General features: G+C 35.8%; 1 protein-coding gene across 1 annotated transcript in view; it reads right to left on the minus strand.

Annotated features, from left to right (window-relative positions):
- UNC13C (unc-13 homolog C) overlaps window positions 1-27,440 on the minus strand; it is a 601,184-nt gene that overhangs the window by 106,817 nt on the left and 466,927 nt on the right. The window contains exons 22-24 of the mRNA XM_032864917.1: window positions 19,499-19,625; window positions 5,534-5,630; window positions 4,719-4,862 (exon numbers count right to left, since the gene is read on the minus strand). Coding sequence (XP_032720808.1) covers window positions 4,719-4,862; window positions 5,534-5,630; window positions 19,499-19,625 — 368 coding nt within the window. The remainder of the gene's footprint in view (window positions 1-4,718; window positions 4,863-5,533; window positions 5,631-19,498; window positions 19,626-27,440) is intronic.

Here is a 27,440-nt window from a genome sequence, read left to right on the forward strand (position 1 = left end):
CTACACCCCTCTCATCCCTACCAGACATACATATAGCATGCCAAAACTGTGGTGGTAATTTTCTTAACTTTCTACAATGTTCCTACATACCTTTTATAATTATAAGTGTTGTCAGAGCATTCCTGTACATGTCCCTTAGTAATTAATATTTTTAGTAATTTTCTATGATAAGGAAACTTACTAATATCAAAGACCACCTCTGAAGACTTTAATTGTATCACATTATTTCAATACATTTACCTTTAATTTACTAAATTCGTTATTGGTGCATTATTTCCTAAAAATGTTGCCTAATTTTTGCCTTTGTTCTGTCCTCTTCATCCTAATTTTGCATTTACTTTCTCCATTTAATAACTAATTGTGAGCTGAAGGATGCCCTCTGTTCCACTAATTATGCAAAATAAGGAAAAACAAACACACGTGTTAGTTAAATTCTATTTCAATTACATCAAGATACATTGATGAATTTGTATCCTACCAGTTTTACTTATGTAGCTTGAATGATCATAAACCAAATGCGGACATGGTTTTCTTAGAAGAGAGAAAGCCACACTAACTGTAGATAAAGATTATCTCTTTTCACAGAAAACCAGGGACAAAAAAACTTCTGTTTCCTTTTTTGTATGACATATTCATCTGAATTTTCTTTGTGGCTCAGGTCAATTCAGGAGACACTCTAAACATCTCTCCTTTAGCTTAATCTCCTACTTGACAAGCCTGAATTCACCAAACAGAACTATGAACTTGTTTTATGGACATTTAAGATCACGGTGACCACCTGAAAATAGGGATAAAATGGAGAAAGAAAATTGATATTTTGTGGACGTATAAAGTATCATGGTAATATGCATCAGTTTAAATAGAAAGTTGGCCTTGGAAAATATAAAATCTTACCAAGAAGAAGACCAGTAAGTCTAGAAAAATAGATGGCTGATCAGACTGCAGTATTGTCCCAACGCAGCTGTTCAAATCTGGCTTCAGATACAATACTGAAATTCACTTTGGAACTTACCTGTGAAGTACCAGTTCACTCATACATAGGAGTACTGCTTTCAACGTACAGGTTCTAATGACAGTGTAAACTCTTTAGAAACATTTCATTATGTGGTAAAAACAAAAATGAAGACAAATCAGACTCGAGGAGTTTGTTGTTACCCAGAGATTCTAACTAGCTCCAGAGAAAGTGTGGAGAGCAGAATCCAGACACTCATTTCTGATTATTGTCAAGGTATCCCCCATAGCCCAGCACTTGATTCTACAAGAAAATCCTGGTCTGCTCAGTTCCCCCGTGGGGACAACGAAATGATCCTAGGATCTCACATCCACTAACCTACAAACACCGATGGTTGCTAGCAAATCGGGATGAGTTGTGGGCTGAGGCGGAGAGCTCAGCCAAGTAGGATATGGTGTAAGGCCTTGTGCCTGTGACAGTTGTGGATACACAGGCAACGAGAATATCCATTTCTTTACTAATGTATAAAGTATGCTTGATGAAAGTGCTCACACACATTTTAGGGGCAACTGCAATTTCACTCTAATTTATTTAACAAAATAAAACCATTTCAGACGTTATTTCTTTAATACCAGTAAGCAGTTACTTGAGACATACTGACCTAAGACACATCTCCTGCTGCCTCATAAGCATCACTTAGGAACTTGTGGAAGTTCCAGGTCTCTAGTCCTCTCCCGGGTCTACTGAGTCAGCAATTCTGGTGTGTGTTAAGAAGCCCCCAAGACGATTCTGATGCAAGCTAAAGTTTGAAAATCGCAGTCCTATTGAATGCACAGCAGGGTGGAGGTTAACTCTTCAGAGAGAATCTGTTGATGGAAGGGGAACCTAGCAAAGCCTGGAAGACAGAACTTCTTCCAGAGTACGTGGACTTGGCTAATAATGACTTCTCTCTGTGGGACTCTTGGGCTTCAGAAATGGGGCAGCACAGAGCGAGAGGCAAGAGCCTAACAGAAGCTGTCTGCATCATGTTCTGAAAGAAAGTAGAGTTTACATGGAGAGAAAGTCATGAAGTATGGATGATTCTTTTATGGGTGCAGCAAAGGACCTGTCATTCAAAGAACTCCAGATTAAATAGTGACATCTAACAGGATTATGGTGGTGAAGCCAGGGATGCTCTCCTTTTACAGATCAAGCAGGAGGACTAAAATATCTCCATCCTCACTCTGCTCTCATTAGATGGCAGCTAGTCCTGTCACTGAGGAGGGTAGCTGTCAGTCAGTCAGTAGGATCTCCTGAACTAATGACATGTGTTAGAAGTGGGCTAAATATCTTGTCAACACCACCAGTTGGTCCCTCTAGGGTATGACTCTTGCAATAAGAACACTGGTTCAAAATCCATCTTTTCAGGGGGCGTTTAGTATTAGAGCGATGCAGGGAAGACAAGAGGTATAGTATCCGTTCAGTGACATTAGAAAGTCACGTCGGTGCTTTCTAGCACTGCATTTTAACACATGCAGCATAACGTAGAATATCCCCTGAACTGCCTAGGCTTGGCCCAGAGCATAAAAAGAAATGTTGAGATTCTGCTCTCCAACTCACCAATTGATTCCTGGACACCAGACTGGGAAGGTAGTATGGCTTAGTGGTTAAAAGCATTTCACGAACCATGCCATTTCTCGTTGGGTGCTTCGTTGAGTTATTTAAATTTCTAAACTTATTTCATCATTTGAATAATTAGGAAAAATCACAGTACCATTGTCACGGGGTTGTAGTGAAGAATAAAAGTAAGAGAATACTAGCACATAGCAATGTTCAATTAATTATCATCAGTACTTTAGAAAATTAGGATTATGTTCCCAAAGAACAAGAAATACATGTGTCTCATTCAGCATTGTATCTCCAGTGTCCCTGAACACTCAAAAAAAAAAAAAAAAAAAAAAGGAGAGAGAATGAGAGAGAGAGAGAAGCAGTAAAGCCATAGAAATATCCATGGCCTGTGTACACTCTTCACCTCTCATCACAGCTATGAAATGTGAAGCAATTGATTGGTATATTGAGTCTTATATATGCTTTAGTAAGAACAAACCATCCTTTCAAGCCCCATTTTACAATGACAAATTTTCCCAACTGTTTGCAGATATCATTAATTATGTCTTTTTCTCCAAGAGATAGTTTAAATCAATCTAAGTCCTAGGAAGAGAATATGATTTCAATATTCTGATACAAGGATCCCAATTCCAAAAAGGATAGGGTTTTCCAGACCAAAGGTCCCATCTGATGAAACAAAACGAATTCTAGCAGTCTGAAGTTACTGTGAAATAGCTAATTATATTAACCACAAAGTCCTATCTTCATTTTTATGATTTTTTAAAATCATTCCAGTAGAATTTATCTTTCAATGAAAATTACCAATTTCTGCTTTCCCAGTAAATGGTTTTTTTTCCTTACATTATTTCCATGGGATGATAATTGGTAGTATTGAATTTACATGGATTAAGAATATTTTAGGTATTTAAAAAATTTTTTTTTAAAGATTTTTATTTATTTGACAGAGAGAGATCACAAGTAGGCAGAGAGACAGGCAGAGAGAGAGAGGAGGAGGCAGGCTCCCTGGTGAGCAGAGAGCCCCGGGCTCGATCCCAGGACCTTGAGATCATGACCTGAGCCGAAAGCAGAGGCTTTAACCCACTGAGCCACCCAGGCGCCCCTAAAAAATTTTTTTATTGTGCCAATAAAAGCTCACATTTCCTCAGTGACACATGGAGCCTAGTTCTTTTCTCCTTGCTTCAAAGAAGGCATTTTCCTGTGTGGATTCTAACATAACCCTCTTTGTAACCTCCCACTTCTTTACACTTTCCTGCAACCCACTTGTTTACATGTGGCTGCGTGCAACCTCACAGCTACAGAAAGGTCAAAGGTACCAAGGAAGGGAGGGTGGTCTGGAGCCCAGCAGCTTAAGTCCCAGAGCCCTTTTCCTCCTGCTCTCTCTCCCTGCTTCCACACCTCCACCTTACATAACCTTCTTCCTGACTACTCTGAGGGTGAATTCTAGTTACTTTTCTAATATTGTGCACCATTTAATAGTATGTCACTAAATATATTAACTCTGAGATTATTAAATTCTCCATATGACCCTGCTTCCATGAGTCCCACAGAGTTCCAAGAATAGTATGTGACACACTTTTTTTCAACAGTATCCCTAATGACCCCATTTCATTCTTCTCTTGGCAGTCACCCAAAATGCGGCTGCTTGTCAAGAAAAGACGAGATTTCCCCCCCCCCCCCCCCAGAATAATTCTCCTGCAGAGCTTACTTGCAGGTTTTACCACACTGGGAAATTGAAATCAGTGGCTACCAAGAAAAGTCCCCTTTGGAAAGGATCAAAGTAAAGGATTTTTACCTATTATCTTTAAAAGCAGGAGGTTACTTTTGTCTATCTAATTAACATATAAAGACTAGAGTTCAAAGGTTAACAATACTTGATGGTTACTTGATGGTAACTAAATAATATAATATGGTTTAGGCTGATAGCTTAGGTACCTAAAGGCCTTCATTGGCTTCTCATTTTCTTTTCAGCCTTTTGATTTTTTTGAATTATGTATTTCAATATTCTGATACAAGGATCCCAGTTTTCTACTAAAGATGTTTCCACTTTGCCTGTTCCTCCAGACTCCTTAGAAGGAGGACCTAAATGTCCAACGGTACAATTCCATCAGCTATAGTCCTGTAGTCTCAGAAAAGAAAGCATTGGTTCCCTTTAACCTACCTTCGCAAATCTTCTCATTAAGTGAGATAATGCTTCAGGATTAGGGCATTCCAGTTTCTTAATAATCTCAAAGCTCTGATTAAGCTGGGCAAAGACATCAACCACGGAACAAGAGAAGAGGGCATGATCTGATGTCTGCTGGAACTGAGGGGAGAGAAGAGGAACCAGATGAGACCATCCCAATAAGCACATTAGAGGGAATGTGGCGAGAGGAGAATCATTTCACATAAATAACTCAGCCTCTTGTATCATGTACCTTCATTTCACATGTCTTCTTTTCCTATTTAATAAGATGCTTACCCATCTGAAAATCATTCATGTCCTTTTCTGGAAAATGTATTAGAACTCGTATCACGGGGCAGGCTGCTATTAATTGGTTTCTCCATTGTGACACTGAGGGACTGGTTCTGTTTCTTTCTCATTCCCCATAGATATGAGAACAGTTTAGAAATATATTGTGGCTCAACACTTAAGTTGTTCCAGAGGGGTTTGGAGGGTGTCTGCTCCCAGTCTTAAAATCCTGGAAAGGTTTCAGGACAAGCAAGTTTGTATGACCCTACTGAAGTTTTAGACTGCAATTCAGGAGGTAAAAGAATCGTGGAGCAAAAGGGGGATTGATTTTCTTTTTTTAATTTAAATAATTCCCTAAGGTACCTACCAGCCCTTTATAGTTGTGTTTCACATTTATTTTGGTCATTAGAGGATTAAAATAAACCTTAAATAATAACAATGAGCCTAACAATTCCCATTATCTTAAAAATGAGTCGCGTGAATGAATCTTGACAATAAGCAGTCTTAAAGTAATTTAAACTCACTCCATCTTTTTTGTCTCTTCCTAGTGCTCCGTGAAGGAACTCCATTGACACATCTTCATTTTCATCCAGCCACTGCATGACAAAAGGCTCAAACCACCTAAAAAAATTAATAATGTCACATACCATAAAAGATATCACTTGCACATAATTAACACTGAATATTGCTCTTTTCTTAAATAAGAATAATTCAGAACCAAACATTTCTTTTTATTCCCTGTTTTGCAGTTCTGTTTTCTCAGAGACTGTTAGCTTTTACCTCACCAAACACATCCCTGTTTATTTACTTTCAATGTCTATCTCTTTCTTGGCTCCTCCCATGGTACTTTAAATATGCTTAGTTCCCAATTCCTACACTACAATGTCCTTCACAATTCAAACTCCTATACAATGTACACCTTGCGTTCTGTCCCCTATCATGCCATTTGCTCACTTTTTAGTACTTTACTGATGGGCTTCCTTTCATCCATACCTACTCGTCTCCTATAACTAACTGATCCTGGGTGCCCATCTCTGGCTTGTTATGATCTACAATCCACCTGCAGTTGTGTTTTGTGAACAGTCTTAAGTTTCAGAGTTCTTTTTTCCATGTGGAGGTACAATTGCATAACACCTCTTATTTAGAAGACCATTATTTACCCCACTGCCTTGAATTGCCATCTTGGGTATAAATTAGGCAATGGCGTATGTGGGTTTGTCTCCAGACTAGTCTGTCCTATTGGTCTCTTTGTCATGAACTAACACCACACCCTTTTAATAAGTCTTGATAACTGATAATGCAACTCTCCAGGGTTTTTTTTTTTCTTCCTCTTCGACACTGCCTTGGCGATTCTTAGCCTTTTGTATTTCTTTATATATTTTTTGAGTGAATCAGTCAATTTGCACAAAAATACCTGCTGGAATTTTTATGAGATTGCATTAAATCGCTAAGTCAATGGGGGGAGCATTACTCTCTTTACAATAATGCATCTTTTTAGGAACACTTTTATTTCAGTTCAACTTAAATTTCTCTTAGTAACATTTTATAGTTGTCAGAGTAGAGGGCTTGCACATCTTTCATCACCATTTGTTTCTCATGGTTTTAATGCTATTTAAATGGTATTGTTTAATATGTAATTTTCTAACAGCTTGTGGATACTATATAGAAATTTTATTAGGTTTTATATAGACTTATTATATTCACTTTTTTTTTTTTTTTGAGAGAGAAAGAGTGTATGAGCATGAGGGGAGGGCAAAGAGAGAATCTTAAGCAGGCTCCAAGCTCAGCATGGAGCTCTACCCAGGGCTTGATGTCACTACCCTGAGATCATGACCTGAGCCAAAATCAAGAGTCAGACACTTAACCTACAGAGCCACCCAGGAGCCACTTTTTAAATTCTATTAGTTATCCTATAGTTTCTTTTGGATTTTCTAGATGTACTATTATGTCATAGACAAATATTAACAATATCAACATATGCTTTTATAATCATTATGCTTTTCTACCCCTTATTGTATTGCATAGGACTTCAAGTAAATTGTTAAATAAAGGCGATGTTATCAGCTGTCAGTCTCATTCTTGATTTCAGGCGGAAGCTTTCAAAATTTTATCCATAAGCATAATGTTTAGAGAGGAGATCAAGATGGCAGAGTAGGAAGATCCTGAGCTTCTGTCCTCACACCAACACACCAAAATGTACAATTGCATATAGAACCATCTCAGAGAATGAAGTGAAGACTAATAGAACAGATTTTTTACAACTAAAGATATAAATAAAATGTCACATGGAGACAGTTAAGACAAGGAGAGGTGGTCTGGTCAGGACCAGTACCCCCAGTGAAACCCACAAGTGTAGAGGCCTTTTCTGAAGAATAAGGAAGTCTAAGGCTCCAAAGCTCAGAGAACTTGCACTGGGAAGATGAACACCCATATTCAGGAGAGCCAGAAAGTAGCAGAAAACGAAACTCCACTCAATCACAGTCATCCACACCAGAAGCCTGACCCACCTTGGGCTTTGCAACTAGTCATACCAGGGCCAACACTGCACACTAGCACCCCTAAAGCAATTATAGCCTGGTCCCTCAGCCATACAGGTCAGGGTCAAGCTCCACTCACCAGCATGCCCATAGCAGTTGTAGTGGGGCCTAGCAGACATCTGTGCCAGGGGACAGCCCCCCACCCCCACAAGCAATTATGTACTAAAAACCCAACAACAACAACCTCCAGCCATAACAGGAGGGTGGATATGAGCCACACAGAAGACACCCCTGGGACACCTGGCAGGAGACCAGGGAAATTTATGATTCTGGGCCCCATAGCACACCTTCCACATAAAGCTCCTCCTTGAAGACCAGGAGAATTAGCTGATCTAAACACAAAGAAGCATAATGAGAAGACAGAACAATATGTCAAAAAATATGACAGAAAGAACAAGACAATCCCCCCCCCCCCCAAAAAGAAGTAAGTGAAATGAAGATAAGTGACTTGCCAGATAAATAGTTCAAAGTAATGGTCGTAAAGATGTCTACTAAACCCAGGAGAAGAATGAATAAATACCATGAGAAGTTCAACAAGGACAGAAAATATTAAAAAGAACCAATCATAACTGAAGACTACAATAACTGAAATGAAAACTGTACTACAGAAAATCAATAGAACATTAGATAATGCAGCAGAATGGATCAGCAATCTGGAAGACAAGCTGGTGGAAATCATCCAAACTGGATAGCAAAAATAAAAAGGAATTAAAAAATGAGGATAGTTGGGGCACTTGGATGGCTCAGTCAGTTAAGCATCTGACACTTGGTTTCGACTCAGGTCATGATCTCAGGGTTGTGAGATCAAGCCCCACATCAGGCTCTGTGCTCAGTTTGTAGTCTACTTGAGGTTCTCTCTCGCCCTCTCCCTCTGCCCCTCCCCCTTCTCATGCTCTCTCTTTCTCTCTCTTAAATAAATAAATATATACATCTATCTTTAAAAATAAGTAAAATATAAGGATAATTTAAGGGCCCTCTAGGACCTCAAGCATACTAACATTCATTGTGTAGTGGTCCCAGAAGGAGAAAAGATAGAAAATGGGACAGAAAACCAATTTTCAGAAATAATAGCTAAAATATCCCTAAACTGGTGAAGGAAGCAGACATCCAAGTCCAGGAACCACACAGAATCTCCAAAATGATGAATCTAAAGAGACCCACACCAAGACACATTATAATCCAAGTGTCCACAGTTAAAGATAAAGAGAGATTCTTAAAGGAGCAAGAGAGAACAATTATTTATGTACAAGTAAACCCCAATAAGACTATTAGCTGATTTTTCAGCAGAAGATTTATAGGCCAGAAATAGTGGCACAATATATTCAAAATGCTGAAAGAAAAACAATGACAACCAATAATAATCTCCCTGGCAAGATTATCACTCAGAATTGAAGGAAGCATAAGGAATTCTCCAGGCAAGCAAGAGTAAAAGGAGTTCATCAACAACAAACTGGCCTTCTAAGAAATGTGAAAGGAACGTCTTTAAACATAAAAGAAAAGGTCATAGCTAAAAAAACAAAACATAATAATAAAAAAATCTCAGTGGTAGAGGTGAATACATAGTAAAGGTAATGCTTCAACCATCAACACAGGTAGTATGAAGGTTAAAAGACAACAGTAAAATCATCTAGACCTACAATAATTGGTCAAAGGACACACAAAATACTTACATGTAATATGACATCAAAAACAAAAAAATAGGAGAAGAGTAAAAATGTAGTGCTGTAGGCATGTAGGAACATGCCGGAACCTAAACAACTTAAAGTAGAATGTACATTTAGGATATTACATATGAACTTTGTGATAACCACAGCCCAAATACTTATAACAGATACACAAAAATTAAAGAGAAAGAAATACAAACATAACACTAAGGAATGTCGCCAAATCCCATGAGAAGAGAGTAAGAGAGAAAGAAACAGGAAAAAAAAAGAAAAACTACAAAAGCAACTATAAAATGGTTGAAAAAGAAAACAATCATAAAATGGTAAGAAGTACATATTTATCAAGGGTTACCTTAAACGTAAATAGATTAAATCAAAAGATATAGGGTGGCTAAACAGACAAAAAAAAAAAACAAAAAACAAAAACAAAACTTTCAGATCTAAAGACACAGACAAACTAAAAGTGAAGGGATGGAAAAATCTATTCCTTGCAAATAGAAACAAAAAGAAAGCTGTGGTAGCAATACTTACATCAGACAAAATAGACTTTAAAAGAAAGGATGTAACAAGAGACAGAACGGGGCATTACGTTATGATAAAGGGTTCAATCCAACAAGGGGATATAACACTTGTAAATATCTATGTGCCCAACATAGGAACTCCTAAATACATAAAAGAAATGTTACTAGACACTGGAGAAATTTATGGTAATATAGCAATAGTAGGGGACTTTAACACTTCAAACAATAGAATGATCATCTAGGGAGAAAATCAGTAAGGAAACATTGGCCTTGAACAACACAGTAGACCTAATGGACTTAATGTGTACACAACACTCCATCTGAAAGCAGAAGAATACACATTCTTTTTAAGAACACATAGAACATTTTTCAGGATATATCACATGTTGGGCTGCAAAACAAGTCTCAGTAAGTTAAAAAAGACTAAAATCATATCAAGCATCTTTTCTGACCACAATGGCATGAAACTAGAAATCAATTACAAAAAGAAAAGTGGACAAAACACAAACATGTGAAAACTGAATGACACCATTATAAACCAGTAAGTCAATGAAGTAATCAAAGAAACAAAGAAAAATCCTTGAGACAAATGAAAATGGAAACAAAGAGTCCAAAATCTATGGGATGCAGAAAACACAGTTTTAAAAGAGAGGTGAATAGTGATACAGGCCTACCTCAAGAAACAAGGAAAAAAAAAAAAATCTAACCTTATACCTAAAAGAAAAGAAAAAAAGAACAAAGATCAGGGTTAGTAGAAGAAAGGAAATAATAACGAGCAAAAATAAATAAGATAGAGACCACAAAAACAATAGAAATAATGAAACTAAGAGTAGTTCTTTGCAAACATAAACAAAATTGGTAAACCTTTAGCTATGAAGAAAAAAAAAGAGGCCCAAATAAATAAAATCAGAAATGAAAAAAAAAGTTACAACTTATGCCACAGAAATACAAAGGATCATTAAAAACCTAATTATGTACCAACAAATGGGAAGAAATGGATACATTCCCAGAAATACGTGATCTTCTAAGACTGACTCAAGAAAAAAAAGGAAATATGAGTAGACCAATTATTAGCAATAAAATTCAATCAATAATAATAATAAATTTAAAAAACTCCCCAAAGAAGAAAAGCCCAGGACCAGATGGCTTCACTGCCAAATTCTACCAAAAAAAAAGTTTTTTTTTAAGATCTTACTTATTTGATAAAGAAAGAGACAGTGAGAGAGGGAACACAAGCAGTGGGAATGGGAGAGGGAGAAGCAGGCTTCCTGCCGAGCAGGAAGCCCAATGTGGGGATCAATCCCAGGACCTGAGCCAAAGGCAGATGCTAAAGCACTGAGCCACCCAGGCGCCCCTGTACCAAATATTTAAAGAAGAGTTAATAACTATCCTCAAACTATACCAAAAATTAAAGAAGGAATGCTCCAAACTCATTCTACATTCTCACTGTTACTCTGATGCCAAAATTAGACAGAGGTAAAACAATACAGTTACAGGTCGATATCCCAAATGAACATAGAGGCAAAAATCCTCAACAGAGTATTAGCAAACTGAATTTAAAAATACATTAAAAGGATCATATACTGTGATCATGTAGGATTTATTCCAGGGATGAAAGGATGGTTCATTATCTACAAATAAATCAATGTAATACCACATTAGCAACAACCAAAAAAGGAAGAAAAATCATATCATATCAATAGATGCATAAAAACATTTGATAAAATTCCACATCTACTTATGATAACAACTCTAAAAAAATGAGTATACAGAGAATATGTGTATTTTAAGGCCATAATATAACATAATAAAGGCCATATATAACAAACCCATGGCTAATATCATACTTAATGGTGAAAAATTGAAGGTTTTTTCCTTTCAGATCAGGAACTACACAAGGATGCCCAGTCTTGCCACTTGTTTTCTACACAGTATTAGAAATCCTAGCCACGGCAATCAAATGAGAAAAAGAAATCAAAGATATCCAAATTGGAAAAGAGGTAAAACTGTCATTATTTGCAGATGATATACTTTGTCTAGAAAACATTATAGACACCACTGAAAAACTATTAAAACTAATGAATTCAGTAAGGTTGCCAGATATGAAAGTAATATACATAAATCTGTTTCACTTCTATACACTAATAATAAACTATCAGAAAGAGAAATTAAAGGAAAAAACCCATTTACAACTGCATCAAAAAATACCTAGGAGGGGCACCTGGGTGGCTCAGTGGGTTAAAGCCTCTGCCTTTGGCTCGGGTCATGATCCCAGGGTCCTGGGATTGAGCCCCGCATCGGGCTCTCTGCTCAGCAGTGAGCCTGCTTCCCCCTCACTCTCTCTCCCTGCCTCTCTGCCTACTTGTGATCTCTGCCTGTCAAATAAATAAATAAAATTTAAAAAAAAAATACCTAGGAATAAATTTAGCAAAGAAGTTTAAAGAACTATACTCTGAAAATAATACATTGATAAAAGAAATTGAAGATGACCCAAGTAAGTGGACATATATACCATGTTTGTGATTTAAAGAATTAATGTTGTTAAAACATCTATAATAACCAAAGCACTTACAGATTCAGTGCAATCCCTATCAAAATTCCAATGGTATTTTTTACAGACTAGAACAAATAATCCTGAAAATTGTATGGAATCACAAAAGACCCGAAATAGCCAAAGGATCTTGAGAAATAAGAACAAAGCTGTAGGTATCACTCTTCCTGATTTCTAACTATACTACAAACTATAGTAATCAAGCACACACACACAAAGACACAAAGATCAACCGAACAGAACAGAAAGTTGGGAAATAAACCCATGTTTCTATATGATGAAGAAGGCAAGAATATCCAATGAAGAAAGATAGTTTCTTCCATAAAGGTGTTAGAAAAACTGAACAGCTACAAGCAAAAGAATAAAACTGGATTACTTTCTTATACCATACACAAAAATAAACTGAAAATGTATTAGACTTAAATGTAAGACTTGAAACCATAAAATTCCTAGAAGAAATCATATGCATGAGCTCTTGGGCATCTTAGCTATACATATGTGTGTATATATATATATACACACGTGTGTGTGTGTGTGTGTGTGTATTTTTTTTTTCTTGTGGATCCATCTCCTCAAGCAAGGGCAACAAAAGCAAAAACAAACACCTGGGACTACACCATACTAAAAACATTTTGCACAACAAAGAAAACTCAACAAAACAAAACTGAATGGAAAAAATATTTACAATTACAATGTTACACATAACATACTGAATGGAAAAAATATTTACAAATGATATGACCCATAAGCAGTCAATGTCTGAAATATAAAAAATTCAGCAAACTCTATGTAAACATATCCATTTAAAAATTAGGCAGAACACCTTAATAGACACTGTTGTAAAGAAGACATACAAATGGCCAACACCAACAGACACACCAAAAGATTCTCAAGGTCACTTATCATCAGGGAAATGCAAACCAAAAGCACAAGATATTGCCTCACAGTTGAAAGAATGACTATATAAAAAACAAAACAAGAAATAACAAGTATTGTCGAGGATGTGAAGAAAAGGGAATCCTCATGCACTGTTGGTGGAAATTCAAAATTGTGCAGCCACTATGGAAAAATTTATGGTGGTTCCTCAAAAAATTAAAAACAGAAATATCATATGTTCCAACAATTCCACTTCTGAGAATTCATCTAGGAAAATGAAAACAGTAATTAAAAAAGACATATATAGCATTATATTCATTACACCATTAGTTATAGTAGTCAAGATATGGAAACAATCTAAGTGTCCATCTTAATAATAGATGAAAGGATAAAGATGTGGTACAGATATACAATGGAATATTACTCAGCCATAAAAAAGAACACATTCTTGCCATTTGTGACAACCTGTAGAGCTAGAGGATATTACACTAAGTGAAATAAGTCAGTGAAAGATGCCATATGATTTCACTTACATATGGAATCTAAAACAAACAAATAAAAAACAACAACAAACAAAAAACAAAAAACCATGCAAAACAGAAACAGATTCATTGATATAGAGAGAAAACAGGTGGTTGCCAGGGGTTAGGAGAACAGAGGGATGGGTAAAATAGAGTAAGGGGAATGAAAGATACAAACTTTCAGTTATAAAATAAATAAGACATGGAGATTCAATGGATAGTATAGGAAATTGATATTATAACAATTTTGTATGGTGACAGATAGTAGCTAGATATCTGGTGGTGATCAATTTATAATGTTTATAAATGTTGAATGATTTTGTTGAATGATTTTGTTGAATGATTATGTTGTACTCCTGAAACTAAAATAATATTTTATGCCAACTACATTTCAATTAAAAAAGAGGAATACTGGTTTTATTGTTGTTTCTTTTTTGAAAGAGTGTGTCTTTGGGGCACCTGGGTGGTTCAGTGGGTTAAAGCCTCTGCCTTCAGCTCAGGTAATGATCCCAGGCTCCTGGGATCAAACCCTGCAACAGGTTCTCTGCTCAGCAGGAAGCCTGCTTCCCCTCCTCTCTTTGCCTACTTGTGATCTCTGTCTGTCAAATAAATAAATAAAATCTTAAAAAAAGAAAAAAAGAAAGAATGGTCTTTTATTAGATTAAAGATAGTTCCATTCTATTCTTAACTTCTAAGAGATTGTTATAATAAATTGATATTGTATTTTATTAAATTATTGTTCTGTGCTTAGTGTAATGACTGTAGGGATTTTCTCTTTCATTCCTTGAATGTGGTGAATTGTATTCATTGCTTTTAAAATGTTAAACTAATTTTATATTTCAGAAATAAATACCCCTTGGTCATGTTATATTAGTCTTCTTATAAACTACTGGATTCTATTGGCTAATATTTTATTTTATTTTACTTTTTAAATATATTTTCAGAGAGAAATTGTTCTTTAATTGTATGTCATATTCTCAATAGGTTTCAGTAGTTGAGGATAATTGGTACATTTTTGCCTAACTTTTAAATGTACTGGCATAAATAATGTCTTGTTATGTTTTATATTTTTGGATCTTTAGTGATGTCCTTTTCTGGCAATGATAATTTGTGATATCTGCTTTTCCTTTTTTCCCCCATTTTTTATTTTTATCATGTTTTTCAAGAATAAACTTTTGGCTATGTAATTTTTTCTATTTAAATTTATTTTGTTCCAGGTCTTATTGATAATTTTTTTCCTTTTACTTTCTTTTGACTTAATTTATTTTTTAAATTAGTCTTACACTATTGATTTTATACCTTTCTCCCTCTTTGTCTCTATAGAATTAGAAGATACACACTTTCTTCTATTTCCTAGTTTGGCTGCAATCCACAAGTTTCAACATGCCATATTTTACTATCACTTAGTTCAAAATATTTCGTAATTTACACTGATTTCTTTTTTACTCAGGTTTTAGAGAGTTCTGCTTAATTTGGGTATCTGGTCATTTTCTAGTTACGTTCTTGGAGTTGATATCTGGCTTAATTCCACAGTGGTCCAAGACCATACAGTATATATTTCATCCTTTTAAAATACATTAGACCTGCTTTATGGTTCAATGAATAGTCTGTTTTGGTAAATGCACCATGTGCATGTGATAATAACCTGTGTTTTGTCACTGGTGGTCATCAGTTGTAGATAGAGGTGTGTGTGTGTGTGTGTGTGTGTGTGTGTGTCTAAATAATTCCCATGGAAAATTGTGGAACCTGTATGTGACCAGATACAGATAGATAAATATCTTTAAGTGTATTATTCATGTTATTGAAACTTCTATTTTTTTTTAAAGATTTTATGTATTTATTTAACACAGAGAGAGAGATCACAAGTAGGCAGAGCAGCTGGCAGAGAGAGCGGGGGAAGCAGGCTCCCCGCTGTGCAGAGACTCCCGATGCGGGGCTCGATCCCAGCACCCTGAGATCATGACCTGAGCTGATAGGCAAAGCTAAAGGCAGAGGCCTAACCCACTGAGCCACCCAGGCGCCCTGAAACTTCTATATTTTAACTGACTTTGTCTGTTTCTTGAGTTGCTGTAATCTCCAAGTAGAATTGCTGAGTTGATTATTTTTCCTTTTAATTGACAATTTTTGCTTTATATATTTTGTTGACATGTTATGACATACATTTATAACTGATGTTTTTTTAATTGCTCCTTCAATCATGAAATATTTCTTTTTCAAAATTGTTTTGTTATATTTCTTATTTGGAATTTTATTTTTTTAATATTAGTATAGCCATGAAAATTTGATCTCAATTATTGTTTTCATTCTTTTACTTAACCTGTCTAGATGCTTACGTTTTAGGTGAATCAATTATAAGTGAAAGTTTGGGATTTACTATTTTATCTGTAGGACGATATTTGTTGACTAGAACCTTAATCCATTTATGTTTAATGATTACACTTAATTTTCTGATAAATATAATTCTTAAAATGTCATCTTGCTTCCCCTATCCCCCCTAAATTTCCTGCCTGCTTTTTATTTTTTGCATTCTCCTTTCCTTTCTCCTTTCCTTAGATATGTTTGTTGTCCTCTCCCTTCACCCTATTGTTTTATGGGTGCATAGTACTTACGGGTTACACTGTAAATTATAACACCCATCCATGACACATTAGAGGATTTTTAAATTGAGTATTTTACACTTTCTAAACAATTCAAGGATCTTATACCATATTATCTCCATTTACTGCTTTTCTACCTTTTTATGCTACTGTTGTATTTTAATTCTATGTATATTTTCTTTTCTACAGATTTTTTATTTTAAATAGTTGATGTATTTTTAAGTGTCCTTTTTTGCTTATCTATTCTAATGCTTGTTATATCTAATACATTCCTGCATTTTTATCTTCAGTCATTTTCCTTCTACCTAAAGCATGGTTTATTTATTTTGGTGAAGGTCTATTGGAAATGGGTTCTTTTAGCTTCTCAGTTATATAAATATACTTATTGCACCTTGTTTTAGAAGGATATTTTTGATGCTTATAGAATTCTAAGTTGTTAGCTGTTTTCTTTCAGCACTTAAAATATATTGCAGTGTACTCTGGTTTCAGTCCCTCCTACTGAACAATCATCCATGAGTGTTATTACAGCTCCTTTGAAAGTAAAGTGTCTTACCTTCCTTGACTCCAATAAGTAGGAAGATTTTTTTATGCTTTTCTGGTTTTAAGCAACTTTGTATGATGTAATGACCAGTAGTTTTCCTTGCATTTGAATATCCTGCCTAGGATTTATAGAAATTCCTCAGCTATAACTCCATGTTTTTCAACCATTTTGCAAAATACACATCTACTATCTTATCAAACACTGCTCTGGTATTACTTCTCTCTTTTCCTTCTCTGGGACTCAATTCTTTGCATATTAGATCTTTACAATTTATCTCATATATCCCTTGTGTGTTTCTCTCTTCTATATTTCTTTCTTCCATTCCTTTTATCCACTCTTCTGCTATGTATAATCTGCTATTAAGCCCATTTATTACATTCCTAATTTCATCCCTTTTCAGTTCTGTAGTTTTTATTTTATTCTTCTTATAGATCTTATTTTTCTGTGGAAGTTTTCTCACATTTTGAAGTTTAGATCAAAGTCTATATCTGGTAAGTCTAATATCTATTTTTCTCCTGGATCTTATTCATTTGGTCCTGTTGCCTAGCAGTCTTTAATTTTTTTGTTGAATATTATACATTGTCTATGGAAAAAATATGGAAACTTTGGTCATTTCCTCCAGAGAGAAATCCAAATTTTTCCTTATATTTGCAGGGAGAGAGTCATAAAGTAGACAAGGCTGATTTTTAGGCTGGGCTATTTCTAGCTCTTATTTCTAGGGCAGAGCGCTCAGGGATCTCACCTGAAAGTCTGGGAAGTCTCGTTTCTTAGGAAATCTTCACTAACTTTTATCTCCCCAGCATTGTGAAGATGCTCAAGTGTCTACTTAAATTTTAATTTCTCAGTGCCTTCTTTCTATACCTGCTTATTTCTGCCTCAGTCCCAATACCTGAGCAGATAAAGAATGAGAAAATACCTCAGGGAGAAAACTGTGGGCAAGGCACCATGCTTACTTTTCTGTGGTTTGCATTTCTCTGGGAGTTTGGTCCTACAGGTCGAAACAACCTTCATAGTCCTAAACACCAACGTTTAATTCTCTACCCCATGGACATTGCTATAAGCTGGGCTACTGTTCTCTGTTTGGTCACAATGACATTGTAAATGTCATTGCAAATTAGCAAATTCATAGGAACAGGGAGGACAGGCCTGAGGGGGAAAAAAACCGGCAGCAAATACAGGATTCACTTCAATGCATTTCTCTTTTCTCAGGGACAGTAGTTTCTCACTTCCTGGTTGCCTTGATTGCTCTCTGATGCTGTTTAATTCTATTCAGCTTTTATGCCGCTGTTCAGTGGTCATGTCAGTCTGATTTTAGTTAGTAGTGTAGTTAGTTTAGACAGACTCAAAGCAGAGGTCTCTGGCTAATGGCATCGTTTTTTTACTTCCCTATCCCAAGTCAGTATCACCAGCTGCTTAGGCACATATAATTCATCTGCAATTCTTCCCTATTTCTTTCATCCTCATATGTCTTAGTTGACAAATTATGTAAACTCTATCTTTGAAATCTCTCTCCCACACATACTCATCCTATATGTTCTTACTACAATCATTCCAATGTATATAGATTTTAACTTGTCCCAGTAACCCATAGTATCTTATAAACTTCTATGGGAAAGTCATAAAGGGAAGTTCTAATCTCATCATTACATTATTCACTATCTTCCAAATCTCTTTCCTGTTGCCCAGTCATTGCCTCTCCCAATGCCCACAATGCCTCGTGAATATGGGGCAAGCTTCATAGCATTTACTTATAATAATCTAGTTCAAAACTACTTTTCCTACCTACTCATTTTGTAAACATACTCTACACCCCACTATGGACATTTCCCATGGACAATAGCCCATATATTCCTACTCGCATAATAATGCCCATAATTTTCCTTTCAATCTAAATGCTTTTCTTGCCATCAACTGACCTAATTTTTAAAGCCTACATCAATGTTACCCCATCCATAAAGATTATGTAGAGTCCTCCAAATAGAGGTAATGTCTCTCTTCTTTGAGAACCCATTGCACTTTGCTTGTCCTCTTTGAATTAGTACTTATTTAATTGTGCCTTGGTTTATCATGATTTTTATACTTATCAGTATCTCATCAAGTACAAGCTTCTTTCAGGGCCAGGTCTCTATCTTATTCACTCCTGTCCTACAGCACTTGGCTCAGTGCCTGGTATGAGGAAGACCCTCCTCAACAGAATTAAATAGAATTCTGGAAAAGAGTATTACAAGTCTGTGTGCTTAGAAATGTATCTGATACAGGTATGTTTATGAAAAATGTTACCTGTTTAGTTAGAACTTCTATTTTAGAAATACTAATACCTAAGGTATTTCTTTGAATTAAAGGCAAAATCTGATTCTAAAGCTCAGTATCAAATACCCTCATTTTCCCAATAAAATCGGAGTTTGAACACTTTCACAGAAGATAACCTTATCATGGAAGCCATATCTTGTTTTGCATTTCTTTTTTTTGAGTTGAATATCTGAGGAAGGCATAGTTGAAAAATGAAAACAATTCAATTAAATATGGTCCCAAAGAAACACAAATCACTTAATATTAATTTTATAATAGAAATGTCTGCATTCAAGCAAAGACTGTGAAAAGAGATTTTAAGACAGCATAATTCAGGTATAATTTTTACAGGACTATGAATTGAGAACTTGGGGGTGAAAATCACCACTTACAAAGAGTATTCAGGAACAGCATCCTTGAAGGCAGGAAGCTCCCGCACATACTCATTATAAAACCATTTCACTTTGAAATGCAAATTCATATAATCAGTGCTCTTGCATAACCGCTGCTTCTCATGTTCTGTAACAGATAAAATCGAACATTTAATGAAGTTTGGTTTGCCAACAATGCTGCTGCATTCCAATCTACTGTTATTAGTAATTTTAAAAAGGAAGAGAATCATGTATTTGAGGTAAAAGCAAAGGGAACTGTAAAAGACAGACTTGAAATTTTACAAAATCAAAAAGTACCACAGATGCCATGTAGAATAGATCAACTAGTAATGACCAGTAACTTGAATGTTCTAATGTGCCTTCATGAAAAAGGTGAGAATTCTGATGTCAAGAGTGGTAACACACCAAAAATTTTCTGTTTGTTTGCAAGCTTTCATATTTTGACTACTTTAAGTTTATTGCAAACAAAATTCCAGAAAGAATTAAAACTCTAAGCATGGATAAAACATGAATCAAACTAAGAGACATAATCCTAGGTATATATTGGAAATGTGAATTAGTAGATCACATTTCTGGTCTGGATACTGAACACTTAAAGAATTAAAAGTTGAAAAGGAGAGGAAATATATCTAACTTCTAAGTCAGATGATTTCATCTTCCCATTTTAAGTTCAGCTAAAATTATTTGTACCTTGTGGCTTTTTTGACATTTCTTTAGCAGGATTTACTAATATGTGACAATTCCTTCTCTCTAGTTTAGAAAGTGTAGCTTAAAACCGTTTTTTGTTTTTGTTTTTGTTTTTGTTTTAATCTAATCTGGATATATAGTACTGGGAAACAGAGACAAGTAATAATACTACTGAACATGTTTATCTCTGCTCCTCCCCTACCCCCAATATTAATATCTTTGCCAATTCCAGCCATAAGTATAGACATAAGCAAACCCCAAATATCCCAGACTATATTGACATTTAAGTGTCCTCTAAGAAGTTCTGGTTGAGGTCTATGGATCTTTTTTTAAGCCAAGGGCTTTGATTTATGGTAGAAACATCCTTTACTTTACATTCCAGATTGAAAATACCAATTGAAGCAATTGAATTGTTACAAACAAATTGAGGACATCCTTGCTTTCCAAAACCTCACTATAGAGGGACTTAAATCCCAATGATAAACACAAGAGGGAACACAGCCCCAAATCAAACATTTTCAAAATATCTAAACAATGATTAATTTAAGACAATTTGTAGAAAAGAGAGAAACACACATATATACACAGAAACAAGAATAAATAATACTTGTAGACTTAACTCGCAAACAAAATTATGAACGAGATGATATTATGCTTCAACTCCCTCCAAATTTATTCCATTCATTCTTTCTTTTAATGTGAGTTCTCTCCTATCCCTCTCCTCACATGAATAGTATCCCTCTACATCTTAAGGGTAAGACATTTATTTGATATACTCATAGGTAAGGATTTAATTCAATACTACCTTGAAACCTAGACAGGAAAAGATCCTTGCCCTAGGACCCATACACCAAAAGAGCTCTCTCTACTCATCCCAAATAGAAACTCAAAAATTAAATAGATCATGGATTCCTCTGTCACTTGGGATCTCACACTTGGGTGTGGACAGAGTAAGCCAGAACCCAAAACATCTGCTCTTGTGACTAACACCACCTGTTCTTATAATTAACACCTTGTAAATCCCACAGAAACACCTTTGGACCATCTTTTGTTTTATATCCTAAAAACAAAAAGTGACTGACTATGTCCAGTTTGCAGACTGCCATTGCTGATGACAGAAATAGATACTGCTTTGGAGTACGGGGAGGAATTCAAGCTATGGATGCATTTAAGTAAGAGAAAGGGCACACTAACGCACCAGGATCTTTCCCTGGATGGCATAAATGTAATAGGTCATTTCATAACAAAATATTATTTTAAAGTTTTAATAAGCACCCATTTTCATTGGTTTCAATTTATGCATTGGAGGGCACTCATGAATCAATGCAGCATGCAAAACAGGTGCACTTGCTGGCTGGGGAATATTTTGAATACTAAATGATTCATATTACTCTCAAAGTTATGTGTAGTTCTAGATGTAATATACATGAAGCCTCAAATTCCTTGCCAACTGGTTATCTACTGAATTCCAGACTTATCAACAGTTTTATTTTTGAAATTTAGATTTATGAGTTCTAATGCAATGATTGTTTATTCAAATGATTTACCTAAAAATTTATATGAGATGATAATTGCATTTTGTCCTCATCTTAATAAATATTTTTAAATATCTTAGAAGAAAGTAACTTTCTGCAAGCCATATGTGAACCATATTGGAAAACACACATGGAAATAATTTTAAAATTTTGTATTTATAGTTTAAATTACTTCCATATTCAAATCATGTGAATTTTGAATACATTTTTTTAATCCTTTAAATATTAAGAATGTGCATAAACTGTAAGTGGACCTCCGAAAAGAAAAAAAAAAAAAAGGCTGAAAAGAAATAGAAAAGAGTTCAATGGCAAAGTATATTTAAATTTTTTAAGTCAGGAAAAAATTAAAGACGGCAGACATCATGTGACCTGATTTTGCAAGTGTTAGGGTGAGTCTGATGTAATGTGCTACCTGTTCCAAGAGTGTTTGTACATTAACAGAATCCTGAAGGTAAGGGTAACCCAGTTCCAGCTAATACCAAAAATGTTTATTGAGCATTTATCTTGCACTAAGTTATGTGGGAGGCACTGCAGATATAAAGATTGAGTGTGCAGAGCTCAGGTAGGTTGACATAAAACAGTACATTTAATACAACATGGCTAGTGTCATGATTTGCACAGGAGGATGCTGTTTCTTGGAGGAGATGAATTTAGCCCAAATTTTGTGTGTTAGATGAACAAGACAGAAATGATTTGTGAGCAGTGGTTCACTGCACAAAGATGAATTTTAGTCAAAGGACACATATTATATAAAATAAGACTTTTTACTTTAAGAAATACTATTTAATATATGTGTCTCATCCATGAAAATGTAAAACTATGTCTCCAGTGAAGACTTTGGGCTTTTCAACAGAATACACATTCTTCTCCAGTGCACATGGAACTTCCTCCAGAATAAATCACATACTGGGTCACAAATCAGTTCTCAACCAAAACCCAAAGATTGGGATTATTCCCTACATATATTCAGACCACAATGCTTTGAAACTTGAACTCAATCACAAGAGGAAATTTGTAAGGAACTCAAACACTTGGAGTTTGTTAAAGAGCATCCTACTAAAGAATGAATGGGTTAATCAGGAAATTAAAGAATTTAAAAAATTCATGGAAACTAATGAAAATGAAAACACAACTGTTCAAAATCTTTGGGATACAGCCAAGTCAGTCCTGAAGGAAGTAAATTGCAATACAAGCCTCTCAAAAAATGAGAAAAATTTCAAATACACAAGCTAACCTTACTTGTAAAAGAGCTGGAGAAAGAACAGCAAATAAAGCCTAAACCCAGCAGAAGAGAAACAATAAACATCAGAGCAGAAATCAATGAAATAGAAAGCAAAAGAACAGTAGAACAAATCAATGAAACTAAGAGCTGGTTCTTTGAAAGAATTAGTAAGATTGATTAACCTCCTGGCCAGACTTATCAAAAAGAAAAGAGAAAGGAACCTTGGGGTACCTGGGTGGTTCCATCATTAAGCATGTGCCTTTGGCTCAGTTTATGATCCCAGGGTCTTGGGATCGAGCCCCACATTGGGCTCCCTGCTCAGCAGTAAGTCTGCTTCCCCCTCTCCGATTTCCCCCTGCTTGTGTTCCCTCTCTCACTGTGTCTCTGTCAATAAATAAATAAAATCATAAAAAGGAGAGAGAGAGAGAGAGAGAGAGAGAGAACCCAAATTAATAAAATAATGAATGAAAGAAAAGAGATCATGACCAGCACCAAGGAAATAAAAACAATTTTAAGAGCATATTATAACAACAACATGCCAACAAATAAGGCAATCTAGAAGGAATGAATGCACTCCTAGAAACTTATAAACTACCAAAACTGAAACAGGAAGAAATAGTAAATCTGAATAGACTCATAACCATCAAGGAAAGTGAAGCAATTATCAAAAACCTGCCAAAAAACAAGAGCTCAGTGCCAGATGGCTTCCCAGGGAAATTCTACCAAACATTTGAAGAAGAAATAATACCTATTCTAATGAAACTGTTTCAAAAAATAGAAATGGGAAGAAAACTTCCAGACTCTTTCTATGAGGCCAGCATTACCTTGATCCCAAAACCAGACAGAGAACCCAGCAAAAAGGAGAATTACAGACCAATATCCTTGATGAACATGGATGTCAAAATACTCACCAAGATACTAGCCAACAGGATCCAACAGTGCATTAAAAGAATGATTCATCATAATCAAGTGGGATTTATTCCTGGGATACAAGAGTGGTTTGACATTACAAATCAAACATGAGAGAGGAAATTAATAAAAGAAAAGAACAAGATCCATATGATGCTCTCAATTGATGCAGAAAAAGCATATGACAAAATACAGCATCTGTTCTTGATTAAAACTCTCCAAAGTGTAGGGATAGAGGGAACATACCTCAATATCATAAAAGCCATATACAAAAAGCCCACAGTGAATATCATTCTCAATGGGGAAAATCCAAGAGCTTTCCCCTAAGGCCAGGAACATGACAAGGATGTCCACTCTCACTGCTGTTGCTCAACATAGTACTAGAAGTCCTAGCCTCAGCAATCAGACAATGAAAAGAAATAAATGGCATTCAAATTAGCAAAGAAGAAATCAAACTCTCATCCTTCACAGATGATATGATGCTTTCTGCATTTCTATACACTAACAATGAGACAGAAGAAAGAGAAATTAAGGAATTGATCCCATTTACAATTGCACCAAAAAACACAAGATTCCTAGGAATAAACCTAACCAAAGGTGTAAAGGATCTGTACTCTAAAAACTACAGAGCACTTATGAAAAAAACTGAGGAAGACACAAAGAGATGGAATAACATTCCATGCTCATGGATGGAAGAATAAATATTTTTAAAATGTTTATGCTACCCAGAGCAATCTACACATTCAATGCAATCCCTATCAAAATGCCATCGACATTTTTCAAAGAGCTGTAACAAATAATTCTAAAATTCATATGGAACCACAAAAGACCCCAAATAGCCAGAGGAATGTTGAAAAAGAAAGCCAATGCACGTGGTATCACAATACCTGACTTCAAACTATATTACAAAGCTGTGATCATCAAGACAGCAAGGTACGAACACACAAACAGACACACAGATCAATGAATAGGATAGAGATCCCAGAAATGGACCCTCAACTCTATGGTCAACTCATCTTTGACAAAGCAGGAATGAATATCCAATGGAAAAGAGGTAGTCTCTCCAATTAATGGTGCTGGGAAAATTGGATAGCCACATGCAGAAGATTGAAACTCAACCATTCTCTTACATCACACACAAAGATAAACTCAAAATAGATGAAAGACCTAAATGTGAGATAGGAATCCATCAAAATCCCAGAGGAGAACATAGGCAGCAGACTCTTTGACCTCAGCTGCAATAACTTCTTTCAAGACATGTTTCCAAAGGCAAGGAAAACAAAAGCAAAAATGAACTACTGGAACTCCATCAAGATACAAAGCTTCTGCGCAGCAAAAGAAAGAGTCAACAAAACTAAAAAAGCAACCTACAGAATGGGAGATGATATTTGCTAATGACATATCAGATAAAAGGCCAGTATACAAGATCTATAAAGAACTTATCAAACTCAACACCCAAACATAAATAATCCAGTCAAGAAATGGGCAGAAGACATGAACAGACATTTCTCCAAAGAAGACATACAGATGGCCAACAGACACATGAAAAAAGGCTCAACATCACTCAGTATCAGAGAAATACAAATCAAAACCACAATGAGATACCACCTTAAACCAGTCAGAATAGCAAAAATTAACAAAACAGGAAACAACAAATGCTGGCAAGGTTGTGGAGAAAGAGGAACCCTCTTACACTGTTGGTGGGAATCCAAGCTAGTACAGCCACTCTGGAAAACAATATGGAGGTTCCTCAAGATGTTAAAAATAGAGATATCCTATGACCCAGCAATTGCACTACTAGGTATTTACCACAAAGATACAGATATAGTGAAACGAAGGAGCACCTGCACCCCAATGTTCATGACAGCGATGTCCATAATAGCCAAACTGTGGAAGGAGCTGGGATGTCCTTTGACAGTTGAGTGGCTAAAGATGTGTTTTTGTGTGTGTGTGTGTGTGTGTGTGTGTGTGTGTGTGTGTTTAAGTGGAATATTAGCCATCAAAAATGATGAATACTTACCAATTACATCAACATGGATGGAACTGGAGGGTATTATGATAAGCAAAATAAGTCAATCAGAGAGACAATTATCACATGGTTTCACTCATATGTGGAATATAAGAAACAATGTAGAGGATCATAAGGGAAGAGAATGAAAACTGAATGGGAAGAAATGGGCAAACTGAATGGGAAGAAATCAGAGATGGAGACCAACAATGACTCTTAATTATCTAAAACAAACTGAGGGCTACTGGATGTGAGTGGGAGGGAGGGATAACTGCATGATATGTATTAAGGACTGCATGTGATGTGATGAGCTCTGGGAGTTATATGCAACTGGTGAGTTGTTGAATACTATATCTGAAACTAATGATGTACTATGTGTTGGCTAATTGAATTTAAAAAAAAAAAGACTTTCCCCTTTTTTTTTTTTCTTTCCCTCTATTCATGTTTTCACATGTTTTGGTAGTGAGTTTGAGTGAACCTTAAGTTTATGTTGTACCATGAAGGGAAAAAGTTTACCAATCTTTGCTCCTTACAATGAAGTCGTCTTTCTACTTCAGAAAGCAGGTAAAAGCCAGCTGTGGGCAGTGTCCCAGTCAGTGTTTCAGGTAAAACTTTCATTTTATTTGCAAAATCCATGTGCACTTCACTTCCCCGTGATTACAAAAGTCTTTCCTCCCGAGTTAGATACTCTGCTCAGACACACAGATCATCTTAAACTCATTCTCTTTGAATCTGCAAGCTCCCTGCTTGCCTACACTCCCCTCATTCCTGCTGTTCCCACAATTCAGAAAATAATCACCTGTGTCTAATTTTCTGTAGCCACACGGTGGCTAGACTCCTCCTCTTCCTTCTTCCCTAACTCCCAAGTCCCTCCATTGTGGATCAGTATGGGAGAGGAGACAGGAAAGATGCCAGTTATCCTTTGGCAAAATGAAATCTGGTATTGCTCTAATCCAGAGACCACTGATTCTAGTTCCTAAGAATATACCTGATAGGATGTCTCAAACTATCAGGGTTTTACCAGCTTCTTTGCAGAAAAAAAACTTAGAAGATTACTATTAGTTTCATTGTGATAGAATTGCTTTCACACCCATATGAATGTGTTTCCATCCCCTGAAGTTACATATTTCTCATGCACTATCAACTGATATTTACTGCTATGTGTGGACAGAAACAGGAGACCAGTCCCATCTGTTTTCATATTCTGCCCATTCAACAAGAATAATTGACATCTTTACATGCATTATGCACTTCAGCTGATACAGGAAGAGGTTTCTGGTTTACTGAGTTGGTTGGTGATGTAGGTTTGATCTTGAGGAAAATCCAAACAAAAGGCTATTTAACTATATAATAAAGCCCATCTGTGATGTTTGTTTTTAAGTTGCAAATATTAATTATAATCTAAACTTTTTTCAGCAGTGACTTGTAATGATCATAAGCCTCAGTATTTGTGGTGGATTTAGCTAACTGGTTACCAAGCCATGCCCTTTTCATCCCAGGCACACAACCAGATGCCACATGTCCCAACCTTTATTACAATAGCCCTGCTTTATGACTAAATTTTGTGCTAAAGCAATGTAT

Source organism: Lontra canadensis, unplaced genomic scaffold, assembly GCF_010015895.1.
Source record: "Lontra canadensis isolate GAN:19392208 unplaced genomic scaffold, GSC_riverotter_1.0 scaffold28, whole genome shotgun sequence".
In the NCBI taxonomy this organism is placed as follows: domain Eukaryota; kingdom Metazoa; phylum Chordata; class Mammalia; order Carnivora; family Mustelidae; genus Lontra; species Lontra canadensis.